The following is a 13,473-nucleotide window of genomic DNA, read 5'->3' on the forward strand; positions in this document are numbered from 1 at the left end:
TGAAAGGTGGTGAGCTCCCCGTCTCTGGAGGTGTGCAAGTCGGTCTGGGCCACGCACGGAGCAGTGGCTGGTGCCCGGGAGCAGACCATAGAACCTCTCGCAGGCCCCTTTCCGCTTGCCGCGGCGGCCCCGGCCCAGGCGCGAGCGCAGCGCCACCAGGGCGGGGCGGGGGCTGCTATTTCTGTCCGGTGAGCGCAGCCCGCGCCGCGAGGCGGGGGAGGGGGCGCCCGCGCCGCCATATTCCCTCCCGCCGGCCGGCCCCGCGGCGTGCAGCCACCATGAGCACCGCCGCCTTCCACATCTCCAGTCTCCTGGAGAAGATGACGTCCAGCGACAAGGACTTCAGGTGCGTCCCGCTGCCCGGCCCCCAGTCTCTCCGCCTTCCACTGAAACCCGGGCCTTCTTCGCCTCCGGTCGCGCCGGCCCTTCCCCCACGAGCGTGCAGCCCCTGCCCCTCTCCCCGCGTAAAGCTCCACCCCTCCCCTGACCCCCGCGTCCGCCTCCCCGGCTTCCCTGTTTCCCTCGTCGCTGCCTCTGCCCTTTCTACAGTCCCAGCTTCATCTCCCACCGTGCGCGCTTCGACCCCTGCCACCGTCCCCTGATCGGCGGAGCCCCGGCTCCGCCCCTCTGCACCTTTCCTCTGCCTCCTCTCCTCTGCCCAGCCCTCGTCTCTCCCCGTGGCTGATGCGCCCAGGCCCCCCGCTTCAACCCACGGTGAAGCCCTCAGCCCCTCCTTGGGCATCCCAACGCCTGCCTCTTCTTCCTGGCACTGGAACTCAGTCCCTTGTCGGGCCCACGACCCGGGGAATGACTTTTCCATGGATACCCTCAGCACCGCCCTCTTCTCTTCAGAGTCATCCCAGGCCACCTCCCTGCACTTCATCAGGGCATCTTCTCTCCTCCCCTCCCCTTCCAGGCTTGCTCTGACACAGCCCTAAGGAGGGCTGGGCTGAGTGGCTTTGCAGGCACTGGTAGGTGATGGTTGGGGTGGGGGCTTTTAGGGTTTGGGTGCCACTCCCCTTATCATTGTTCCCCTTTCACTAGACATCTCTGAGCCACACAGGAACAGAGCTGAAAAGAAAGGAGGAAATCTCTTGTCCAACCCCCTCATCCTCAGGGGGAAACTGAGGCCCCTGGAGGCCAAAGGGATTGGCCCTAGTCACACAGCCAGTTCTGGACCCTGGGAGCTAAAAGGAGCCCACAGAGACCAACATAACCCACTTATTGAACATTCTGTCAGTTTATCCCCAGTTTACAGATAGGGAAATGGAGGCTCAGAGTCATGAAGGGGCTAGTTGCAGTCACAGAGCTATGAAGTGGAGGACGTGGGGTCCAAATCCAGGTCAGTCTTAAGCCAGAAACTGAGATCTCAGCAAGGCCATCTGATTCCAGCCCTCTGACAGGTGAGGAGATTGAGGCCCTGTTCTCCTGGTCTGGCTCCTGCCCTCTCCTGACACCCAATCCTCAGCACCCCTCAAGTGCCTCTGAGTAGAGCTTTAGAACACAGTGCTGGATTCAGACCCTGGCCCCAGCGACTTACTGGCTGTGTGACTGTGGACTTCTGAGCCTCAATTTCTGTTTCTATAAGATGGGATGATAATAGAACCCACCTCAGAGGGTTGGTGTGTGTATGAAAAGAGTTAATAACATGTGCAATGCCTAGATTAGTGGCTGGCACCAGGTAAGTGTTTAATAAATCGTTACTTATGCACATCAGAAACCTGCCATGCCCTCTGCCCACTCTTTCTTTCCTTCTTTCCCTTTCTTTCCTTCTTTCTTTCCTTCTTTCACCTGGCTCACCCCTACTCTTTTGTCACCTCTTTGGGATGCCTCCTGACACCCAGGCAGGGTTGGGCACTTCCCCTGGGCTCCCACAGCGCCTTCCCTGCCCCATGTTTCTACTGCATCACTTCTAGCCCCTGTGCCAGGCCTGTGTGTTTCCTTTTTGCATCCCAGAGTCTGTTCGAGGTACACAGAAGGTGCTCAGTGAATGTTTTCTGGGTCCCAGGCTCTCTGCTGTGCTGTCCAGTGCAGTCTCAGTCAGTCTGCCCCTCTGCCTGGGTGGTATGATTGTCTTTCCTGTTCTTCAGAGGCTTGGCGAGATGAAGTGACTTGCCCAAGGTCGCATAGTCGGCTAGTGGCCGAGGGGATTTGCACCACTGTCTCTTGGGCCCCAGGTCCAGTCTCCAAGAGAGGGAGTTGGCCCTGCCATCTAGAGCCAGAGAAGCCCTTTCAGTCTGCTCTGCCTGAGAACACTTAAAACCACCCAAGCATATGAGGATGGTGTCTATTTTTAAAGTCCAAATACCAGGAAGGCTGGGTCCTGCTGACCAACTGTCCAGGTGCCCATGTGGCAGAGTATTTCAGCTGAGTTGCCTCTAGGATTTCTCTGGAATGAAACTGAAACTGTGTCCTCTGGCTTCTGGAGGCAGGTGGCGACAGCAAGTGGGGGTCCCAGGCAGGGTGAAGGAAACCTTTGATCCATGTTGTCCCTCTTTGGGCAGGAGGCTGCTCAGTTCCCACTCAGACTCCAGCAGCCAGATGGATAAACTGGGGGGTCTTGCAGGAATTCCCAAATCATTTTTTGAAAACATAATAGTAATTGTTGAGGAGCCGGGAGACCTGACTGGTGGGCGGAGACTCTTCCCAACTTGCTGTGTGTCCTTGGACAGCTCCTACAGCCCCTCTGAGCCTGGTTTTCCCATCTGCCTCATGCGAAGAGCTGGTTGTCCTATTGAAACCTCCCATGGGGCGCCTGGGTGGCACAGTCGGTTAAGCATCCGACTTCAGCCAGGTCACGATCTCGCGGTCCGTGAGTTCGAGCCCCGCGTCAGGCTCTGGGCTGATGGCTCAGCCTGGAGCCTGTTTCCGATTCTGTGTCTCCCTCTCTCTCTGCCCCTCCCCCGTACATGCTCTGTCTCTCTCTGTCCCAAAAATAAATAAACGTTGAAAAAAAAAAAATTAAAAAAAAAAAAAAAAGAAACCTCCCAAGGATGTTATGAAGTGGAGCAAAGAATATTCCCCTTTCATAGGTGGGAAAAATGAGACTCTAGAGAGGGGTCAGTTGCCTAAGTTCACCTAGAATAAATGAAGCCAAACTTCAGTGCTAAAGCTCTTATCTACTAAATTACATGCTTTATATCCCCCACTGCCACCACCACATCCATGTACACAATACGGCTTTCTTTCTCTGTGAGCTGGGTATTTGCAGGAACTCGGGGGTGTTTGAAATGCTGAGGCATCTCTCGGAACGGTTGGTTTCTGAGTTCGGGTTTCCACATGCTGCTTGGCTGTCAGGGGCTGGCTCTCTCCCTCCTTTCCCTCCTTCCCTCGCCCTGCCTCCCAGGCCCTCTCCAGAACTATTCTTTGCTGAGTCTGGAGTCCCAGGGATGAACACGATGGGCCCTTGTGAGTTCACAATCTAATGAGGAGACACACTGGTGACCAAGCTTGTAATGAAGTTTGAGGAGTGCTGTGATGAGGAGTGCAGAGTGCTCTCACAGAAATCTATCCAGGGGAGTCAAGCATGATTAGAGACTGTGGGTTGGGGATAGGGCACGGTGGTCAGAGGAGTCATCCCTGAGGCTGGGCCATTTGAGCTGGGCCCTTGACAGTCGAATAGGAGTTCAACAGAGAAGAAAGAGGGGGGGGCAGGAGGCTCATCTTGGGCAAAGGAACACATTCCTTCAGTTTCCAGGGTGAGCTGGGTCACCATGAGCTGCAGCAGAAATGCAGCTTAGAGATCCTGGCTGCCATCTCGGAATGTCCCCTCAGCTGGGCAGACCTAGGAATGCATGTGCCTACCCCACGCCTTGGCCTGGCTCAACTGCAAACCTTCTCCTTCATCTTACCTTGGCTGCATCTGCAGTGAGGAGGCCCAGAGGTGGGCACAGTCAGTCCTGCCACTCCCTCCTGGCCTCCAGCCCAGCCTCCTTCCTTTCAGCAGCTTGAGGCTAATCCCAGCTGTTAAAAATAAACAGCAGTGACAAAGACCAGTGCCTTCCCAGTAACAGGGCGCTGGGGGCCTCCCCATGACATCATGCAGCATGTCTGAACCTGCAAAGATGAGGCTAGAATCCCGACTGTGATCGATTTTGCCACAGGAGGCTTGGGAGGGGTGGGGGAGGCTCTTGTTAACAGAGCAAGCTCAAGCCCAAAAGCAAGGCTGGTGTGAGGAGGCAGAGTGGCCTGGTGGGTCACCAAAAGCTGGAGGCTTTCTCTGGGGCTGCCACTGTCTGGCCCTGACTTTGCCGCATCTCTCCTTGCCGCTCTGGCCTTCTCCAGTCTGTCCTCATAAGTGCCTGCGGGAGCCAGTGAACAGGTGCAGTGGGCCTGGTGGGAACCTGGTGGACTGGAGAGAGTGTCCTACCTAATGAGGGCAGCCATGCCTTGACCAGCCAGTTATTGTCACCAGGGGATGTTGGCCCAGTTGTATCCAAATACTCTATTTTCAAGAGAATCTGGAAATCACGACTTTTACATCAACTTTCCCAGTTTCCCAAATGCTGATAAATCAGATTTTTGAAAAACATCTGCAAGGTGGACACAGCTGAGGGCTGCCAGCGTAAGGCTGCTCTGCCTTCTTAATCTTGGCAGGAGCAGTGCTCCATGATGCCCTTGCAGCCCCAGCTCATGGCCTTCCAACTCAAGACTCCCACTGCAGTTTTCATTCCCCGGGACACAGCATCAGGCTGCACAGATCTGCCCACCTGTGGGTGGGCAGCACTTGGCTCTGATGCCCACCCTGGACTAAGGAGCCATGGCTGTGGACTGGTCAGCTGTTGACACTAGTGTCTAAGATGTGCTTGTGGCCCATCAGCATGGCTTAGTGCAGTAGTTCTCAGGGTAGGGTCCCCACCCCCAGGAACTTGTTAGAGATGAAAATTCTTGGGCCCCGTCTCAGACCTGATCCCAGAAACCCTGGGGGTGGGGCCCAGCAGCAGTGTCTAACAAGCCCTGTGGGTGATTCTGATGCCAGCTAGAGTTTGAGAACCACTGGTCTAAAGGCAGGGGCTGAGTGGGTTCTCTGAGGTGGGGGTGGGCAGGGCTAGCCCCACTCCACCTGTCTGGTAGAGAGGTGTCTGTTCGACCTTCTAGCATGAATGAGAGGTGAATGATGTAACATGCCATTATAATGAAGTGCTACTTACTGAATGCTCATTGTATGCTAAGTCCATCACATACGTTCTTTCATTTTAACTTTCATATAACCCCGCAAGTCAGGTGCTATTCTTATCCCCCCCTTTTTTTTTCTGACAGGTAAACTAGGGCTCTGAGAGGTGAAGTGACATGCCCAAGTTCACATTTTCATAAATGGCAGAAGCAGGAGCCACCAACCTCAAAGCGCTCAGCATTTGGCCAGGGTGCTGTACCACTCATAGTCTGCCACCATGTGGCAGCTGGTGCCTTACACATGGGTCTCCTTGTAGCCCGACCATGCCTACAGTGCAGATAATCTACTTGCCCTTGAATCTTTGTATCAAGGTCTGCTTCTGGGGGAATGCTGAGATACCTCCCAAATTACTGGGGGCCTGGAGCTGCTCAGTAATCCTCCTCTGCCCTCATGCCCAGGTTCATGGCCACCAGTGACCTGATGTCAGAGCTGCAGAAGGACTCCATCCAGCTGGACGAGGACAGTGAGCGCAAGGTGGTAAAGATGCTGCTCAGGCTCCTGGAGGACAAGAATGGCGAGGTGCAGAACCTGGCCGTCAAGTGGTGAGTTTTGGCCTCGGTATGGATGGGACAAGGCCAGGTGTGACAGAACCCCAGGGATCCCTGCCTCTTTGGGGTGCAGCTTCTGATAGAATAGTTGCTGAGCAGCTCTTGAAGGCCCAGAGGAGGTGAACAGTGCCGTGGTCTGGATTTCCCCAGAAGTCGACCCGGTGACAAGGATTCAAGTGTAAGTTTATTTGGGAAGTGATCTCAGAAAACTCCAGTAGGAGAATAGGGAAATGAGGTAGGGAAGGAAGAAAATCAATAAGATGTGAAATAGCAAGCAAGATACTGCTGTGGGCAGATGGAGCTTAACCCTACTGGGGGCCTTTGGGACACAGTTGTAGTGGACGCCCTATGGAGTTTTCCACCCGCCAGCTGTCAAGTCCTGTTGAGGCTGTTCCCAAGGTAGCATGGAGGGTTATGTATTCCATGACGCCTCCAGCCAGAGAAAGCCCTGAGGTACAGATGCAGGTGCTGGCAGCTGGAAGGTCATGTCGGCATGCAGAAGAGTGGTGAGAGCTGAAGGGACAGGGGGCCCCAAAAGTCTTTGCCCTTGGCACTATGAGGTTACAGTCCTGAGACCGTGGAGAGTACCTTTAGAGCTAAAAAAGCAAGATGAGGTATGTGCAGGGCACACGTGTGTGTAGGTGGAGGATTGAGGAATGGCAGGGGTCAATGAGAATTGGGGCATTGCCTCTCGAACTCTGTGAGCTGAGCCCAGGCATTCTGGGTCGTCTTAATGAATTTCAATTTGATCCTAAGAGCAGAGGGAATTCAGTAGAGTTTTATGCAGGAACATGACGTGGTCATGTTTGTCGTCTGGAAGCATCCCTCTGGCCATGCAGTAGCGATAAGATAGGGTGGATGGTGGTTTTCCAGTAGCAGAACCAGTAACACAGTAGCATGTGTTCGGTATGTAAATGCTTGGGCCCGTTGACTGAAGTGATAAAGTCATGAGAAGCCTGTTCTAAATGTAGGCTCATTGTGGGTGCCATGGCAGCTGGTAGGTAGAGACAGGTATGGATGCTGGGGACTCCGATACCACAAGCAGCGTTGCTCTTAGTGACAAGATTTTCTGAAACGGTGAACATCTCCTGGTAGTTTCCCAAAAAACCAAGTACAGTCTTCCTTTAATTTACCTACACAATTATATGCTTGGAAAATTTAGAGTCTATTAAAATAGTATAAAAAGTACTTTGTGTTTATATGTAAATTGAAAGTAGATTTTGGACTCAGATAATTATAGAAAGGTTTTATTTTTCCTATACGAATGCCCAGTGGGATGTTAGAACACATCCAGCAGGATGTGAAACATGTTCTGTTTTGCAATATTGTCTTTCCCAGCCACCCCCCACCCCCAAAATAAAAGCCAGAAGCGACATCTTATTAGTTACAATGACCAAAAAAGGCCCCCATAAATTTCCAGAACACCCCTGAGGGCACTGCACCCCAATCAGGAACTATGGGAGGTGGAAACGGGAACCCTATGATTACTTAGATGGAGGAACTGATGGAGAAAAACATCAAGAGAGTCAGGGTTTGCAAACTGGTATGCATTGGAGTATCCTGGGACCCTTGTTGAAGCTATGTATTCCCCAGGGATTCAGATTCAGGACTGGGAGGGGTGGGGAGAGGAGGCTGAGGTAGGCAGATGAGAAGGCAGCACCTGGGAATCTGCATTCTAATGAACACCAACATCTCAGAACCACTCATTTAGGTCAGAGGTTCTCAACCTTAATGGCACAGTAGAATCACCTAGGGAATTAAAAAAAAGGCAAAAAAAAAACAAAAAACAAAAAACCCTGCCAATGCCCAGGCCACACCTGAAAACCAATTAACTCAGATTCTCTGGGGCTAGCACCCAGGTGACAATTTTTTAAAGGTCCCAGGTGATGGCAATGCACAGTTAAGGCTGAGAACTGGTATGTCTAGTGTAGCTATTTTTAAAATTCAATGTGGATTTAAATCACCTGGGGCCTTTGTTGAAATGCAGATTCTGGTTCAGTAGCCCTAGGGTAGGACCTGAGATTCTGCGTCTCTGACAAGTTCCGGGTGATGCTGGTGACACTCATGATGCTGATCTGTGACTACAATAGGCAAAGCAATGCTCTAAGGCAGAGGTTCTTGAAGTGTGGTCCCTGGACCACCAGTATCAGCATCTACTGAGAACTTACTAGAAATGTAAATTTTCAGGCCCCATCTAGACCTTCTGAATCTGAACATCTGGGGTGGGCCCAGAAGTCAGTTTTAACAAGTCCTTCAGTAGATTCTCATACACGCTCAAGTTTGAGAACTGCTGCTCTCAGGCATTCCTTGGTTTCCAGCTGAGGTTACTGGGTTCACTGGTTTGGCCATACACTGAGATGCAAAACCCAGGAGGTGGTGCAGGTTTGGGAGGTGCCAGGAATGATGTTGGCAGAGCAATAGGGTGCCTCTCCTTCTGGCAAAATAGGGAGTCCCCTGTCGATCTGGAGCCTTTTCCTCAGCACATGTGGTCCTGTGGGCCTGAGGGGACCCTAAGGAGCAGCATGACTCAGGCTGAGCCTGGGGCTTTTGGACCCCATCCCTCCCTCTCTCCCTACTCAGCCTGGGTCCTCTGGTGGGCAAAGTGAAGGAGTACCAGGTGGAGACCATCGTGGATGCCCTCTGTGCCAACATGCGGTCAGATAAGGAGCAGCTCCGAGACATCGCTGGCATCGGCCTCAAGACTGTCCTGTCGGAGCTCCCCCCTGCAGCCACAGGTACCCAGGCCCCAGAGATTAGGCACTATCATCATTTGTGCTACTTTACAGTTAAGAAACTGGGGCTCAGAGAGTTGAAGGGATTTACCTAAAACCAGCCAGCTAGTAGGTGGCAGAGAATTCAGACCCAGCTCTGTTTAACTTCATGGCTCTGTGTCAGGAATGCTTTAGCTTCGAGTAACAAAATCTAATGACAGCTTGAAGAAGTACAGCGTTGCTTTTCTCACATAATTCTGGAGAGATCAGCCATTCCACTTTTGTAGCAATTCATTTAGCAGGTCAATTAGGACAGGGTGAGGTCTCTGCCTGTGTCTTTTGTCTTTTATAAGGAAAGCACATGTTTCTCCAGAAGCCCTCAGAAGTCTTCTACCTATAGCTCACTGGCCAAAACATGGTCACTTGGCCCCTGCTAAGAGCAAGAGCATTTGGAAAGGAGCTTCTCCTGCCTCCTTAGTTAGAAGGTAGAAGGCAGAGGGGTTGGATATGGGGTGAATCAGCCAACAGGTCAGCCATCAATTCAGCTTCCTTAGCCAACCCCCTTTAGTTCTTTCAGACTCTGGGTCAAACCTTGGACCATGTAGGGTCAGCAGGATTCTCAGGAATGTGAGCTCAGGAACATAATGACAGCAAAGGCTGACCAGAAGTGGAAGCCAGCCCTAGCCTCACTGTGCTATGCTTTTGCTCCGTGCAGGCTCTGGCCTGGCTACCAACGTGTGCCGGAAGATCACCGGCCAGCTCACCAGTGCCATTGCCCAGCAAGAGGATGTGGCTGTGCAGTTGGAAGCCCTGGACATCCTCTCTGACATGCTGAGCAGGTACAGGCGGCCACCCTGGGCAAGGAAGACCGGGAGAGGGTGGCGAGGGGACAGAGAGGGACTCAAATCCACAGAGCCGGCACTCACTGCACACCATGCTCTGTGCTTGGGGTCCCTTACTTGTCCTGGCAGCCCTAGGAAGGAGAACTCCTTCGTCTCAATTCTGTAGTCTCTGTCTCTGCCCAAAGTCACTGTCAGCACCAAGGTAACAGTAAATGGCAGAACCTGGGGTGATATAGCTGAGCCTTTGTTTATTTATTTTTAATTTACATCCAAGTTGGTTAGCATATAGTGCAATTATGATTTCAGGAGTAGATTCCAGTGATTCATCTCCTATGTATAACACCCAGTGCTAACCCCAAGTGTCTTCCTTAATGCTCCTTACCCATTTAGCCCCTCCTCCCACCCACAACCCCTCTAGCAACCCTCAGTTTGTTCTCTGTATTTAAGAGTCTGTTTTGTCCCCCTCCTTCTTTTTATATTATTTTTGCTTCCCTTCCCTTATGTTCATCTGTTTTGTATCTTAAAGTCCTCATATGAGTGAAGTCATACGATATTTGTCTTTCTCTGACTAATTTCATTTAGCATAATACCCTCTAGTTCCATTCACATAGTTGCAAATGACAAGATTTCATTCTTTTTGATTGCCGAGTAACACTCCATTGTGTGTGTGTGTGTGTATGTATATATGTATATATATATATATATATATATATATATATATATACACACCACATCTTTACCATTCCCCCATCAATGGACATTTGGGCTCTTTCCATACTTTGGCTATTATTGATAGTGCTGCTATAAACATGGGGTTGCATGTGCCCCTTTGAAACAGCACACCTGTATCCCTTGGAAAAATACCTAGTAGTGCAGTTGCTGGGTCGTAAGGTAGTTCTACTTTTAATTTTTTGAGGAATCCCCATACTGTTTTCCGGAGTGGCAGCCCCAGTTTGCATTCCCATCAGCAGTGCAAAAGGGATCCTCTTTCTCCGCATCCTCGCCAACATCTGTTGTTGCCTGAGTTGTTAATGTTAGCCATTCTGACAGGTGTGAGGTGGTATCTCATTGTGCTTTTGATTTGTATTTCCCTGATGATGAGAGATGTTGAGCATTTTTGTGCCGGTTGGCCATCTGGATGTCTTCTTTGGAGAAGTGTCTATTCCTGTCTTCTGCCCATTTCTTCACTGGATCATTTGTTTTTTGGGTGTTGAGTTGGATAAGTTCTTTAAAGATTTTGGATTCTAACCCTTTATCTGATGTGTCGTTTGTAAATATCGTCTCCCATTCCGTTGGTTGCCTTTTAGTTTTGCTGATTGTTTCCTTTGCTGTGCGGAAGCTTTTTATTTTGATGAGGTCCCAATAGTTCATTTTTGCTTTTGTTTCCCTTGCTTCCAGAAACATGTTGAGTAAGAAGTTGCTGCGGCCGAGGTCAAAGAGGTGTTTGCCTGCTTTCTTCTCTAGGATTTTGATGGCTTCCTGTCTTACATTTTAGGTCTTTCATCTGTTTTGAGTTTATTTTTGTGTATGGTGTAAGAAAGTGGTCCAGGTTCATTTTTCATGTCTCTGTCCAGTTTTCCCAGCACCACTTGCTGAAAAGTCTGTCTTTACTCCATTGGATATTCTTTTCTGCTTTGTCAAAGATTAGTTGGCCATATGTTTGTGGGTCTATTTCTGGGTTCTCTGTTCTGTTCCATTGATCTGAGTGTCTATTTTTGTTGGGCCTGTATTTTAAATTGTATTGCACATTGTAAAACCATTTATTCACCCTTTAAGACTTGAGCACCTACTCCACCACCCAGAAAAATGTCAGGTGCTGAACTGGTACTGGGAATGTGGAGATGGAGGAGTCTGGGGCACTGCTAGGAAGGAGCTCACAGACACATAAACTAAGGAGAGTAAGAATAACAGTAAGGAAAAGAGCAGAGTCTTTAGGAGCTCAGAGGAGGAGCCCCTAACCTGGATGGGGGTAGGGAACCTTCCTAGAGAGGGTCCTGCTAGCTGAGCCTTCAAGGATGGGCAGGACTTGTCCAGTATTGGGTGGGCATAAAGGGGACCCTGGTAGGAGAGACTGCCTTCGGCCCAGAGGCTGGAGAAGACATAGGGTCCTGGGGGTTGTGCAACATAGGTGTGGCGCTTGGGTGTAATGTGGAGAGGGCTGGGCAAGAGCTTAGATCACACTGAATGTGTGAGGAGTGGGGTGGTGGTCAGGGCAGGGGTCCAGGAATGCCTTGTGTATATTTGTGTGCTTCAGACTCCTCTTCCTGTCTGCAGTGTGCATGGTGGATGGGAGGGGTTGAATGGGCAAGGAGACTGGTTAGGAGGCTTCTGCAGGCAGGTGAACTCAGGTTGTATTTAGTAGATAGACTCCACAGGGAAATAGACTTGGAGTGGGTCAGGGGCAAAGACTCAAAGATGACACCCAGGCGTTTGGCTTTACTAAGTGGGGGCCCAGACATAGGGCCATTGGCTGTGGTGGGGTGCACTCTGGGAACAAGGAGCAGGTGTGTGGGGAAGAAGGCGATGGATTCATTTGGGCATGTTGAATCTGAAGTGCCTGGGAGGCACCCACTCAACCAAAGACTCCATGAGGGCAGGCCCTAGGCTCACCTGAGCTCCCAGCACAGGCCCTATGACATTGTAGGTGAACAAATAAATAAATGAAATCCAGCGAGCTGGCCTGGATATGAGAGCGTGAGGTCAATGTGCTTGTGTGGAGTGAGAGAAGAAAAGGTCTCAGGATATGTGTGGGACAGAAAATGCACAGGCCTGTTTGGAGGTGAGGATAGAAGCTGCTGAAGTGAGCAGGGGCTGTATTCTACCTGCGCATTCTCTGGTTTTGCCTCTTGCCTTGATCTCAGAGCTCAGCTTATCCAAAGGGCACTGGAGAGCCATTGAAGGAGTTAGGCAGAGGAGTGACCAGGTCAGAGGTAGGTTTTAGACCACTGTGATCTCAGTAAAGGGGATGGACGGTCAGGGCATTTGGAGAGTGTGCCTAGAGGCAAAGCCCAGACTCCCAAGGAAATCAGCCTCACTGGAGACACCCAAACTCTATTACCATCAGGCCTTCTCCCCAGGCTGGCAACCTGGACATCTGGATTCAACTCCTGGCCTTGTATTTCTTGGCTGAGTGGTCTTGAGAAAGTCCCTCCCCTCTCCTTCTCTTGTGTAATAAGAATAAATAATTACTCCACACAATTGCAGGGTGCCTTTCCTTATACCAAGGCCCATTGGGTTGTCATAATTCTGGCGAGGAGGTCAGGAGAGGATTGGGGGAAGGAGAGCTGCCTGGCCCAGGTTGCCCACTGGGTGGGCCCCTTCCGACGTCCCCTCCGACTCCCCAGGTTGGGCGCCCCTCTGGGTGCCTTCCATGCCAGCCTCCTGCACTGTCTGCTGCCGCAGCTGAGCAGCCCACGCCTGGCCGTGCGCAAGCGGGCAGTCGGGGCACTCGGCCACCTGGCGGCCGCCTGCAGCACCGACCTCTTCGTGGAGCTCGCTGACCACCTGCTGGATCGGCTGCCCGGCCCGCGTGCGCCCGCCAGCCCCGCCGCGATCCGCACTCTGATCCAGTGTTTGGGTAGCGTCGGCAGACAGGCAGGCCACCGTCTCGGTAAGGGGGTGGAGCCCCTCTGTAAGGGGGCGGGGCCGAAGTGGGGAGATGCCGCGGGGCCTGGGGCGGACTGCAGCCTAGGTAAGGGGGTGTGGCTCAGGCAGGGTCGGAACTGGGGAGAGGGGTGGGGCCGGAGTGTCAGCCACCTCCTAGGTAAGGGAGCATGGCTAACATCTCAAAGGGGGAGGGCGGAGCTTGAGAGGCAGTGGGTGGGCCCTGAGCTCCACACGCTTCTGAGCCTTACCTACTTGTTATGAGTCTCCCGGGTAATTGTAAATCATGCCACCAAACTTAAATACAATATGTTCTATCGTCCTACTTTGACAGATATGCTATAGTAACAATCTATAAGCTGGGTTTGAATTTTTAAAAATTTTTGCTGGGGGATAAGGTACATACAGTAAACTGCACTATCTAAAGTGTACAATTGGGTGTGTTTTGACCTATGCGTACAGCTGTGAAATTACTACAGCAATAAAGGTGCAGAACATTTCCATCACCCCCCAAAGTTTCTCTGTGCCCTTTTCCAGTCCGACCCTCCCTCTGCCCCACTCCAGGCAAGCACTGATCTGCTTTCTGTCACCAGAGG

The 13,473-nt window shown here is 51.6% G+C and overlaps 1 protein-coding gene across 1 annotated transcript in view; it reads left to right on the forward strand.

Annotated features, from left to right (window-relative positions):
* Window positions 1–228: 228 nt before the first annotated feature.
* The window catches only part of CAND2 (cullin associated and neddylation dissociated 2 (putative)), a 33,727-nt gene continuing 20,482 nt past the window's right edge, over window positions 229–13,473 (forward strand). Inside the window, exons 1-5 of the mRNA XM_047850696.1 lie at window positions 229–346; window positions 5,572–5,715; window positions 8,302–8,456; window positions 9,148–9,271; window positions 12,619–12,884. Coding sequence (XP_047706652.1) covers window positions 279–346; window positions 5,572–5,715; window positions 8,302–8,456; window positions 9,148–9,271; window positions 12,619–12,884 — 757 coding nt within the window. The 5' untranslated portion in view covers window positions 229–278. The remainder of the gene's footprint in view (window positions 347–5,571; window positions 5,716–8,301; window positions 8,457–9,147; window positions 9,272–12,618; window positions 12,885–13,473) is intronic.

This window comes from Prionailurus viverrinus, chromosome A2 (assembly GCF_022837055.1).
Source record: "Prionailurus viverrinus isolate Anna chromosome A2, UM_Priviv_1.0, whole genome shotgun sequence".
Classification (NCBI taxonomy): Eukaryota; Metazoa; Chordata; class Mammalia; order Carnivora; family Felidae; genus Prionailurus; species Prionailurus viverrinus.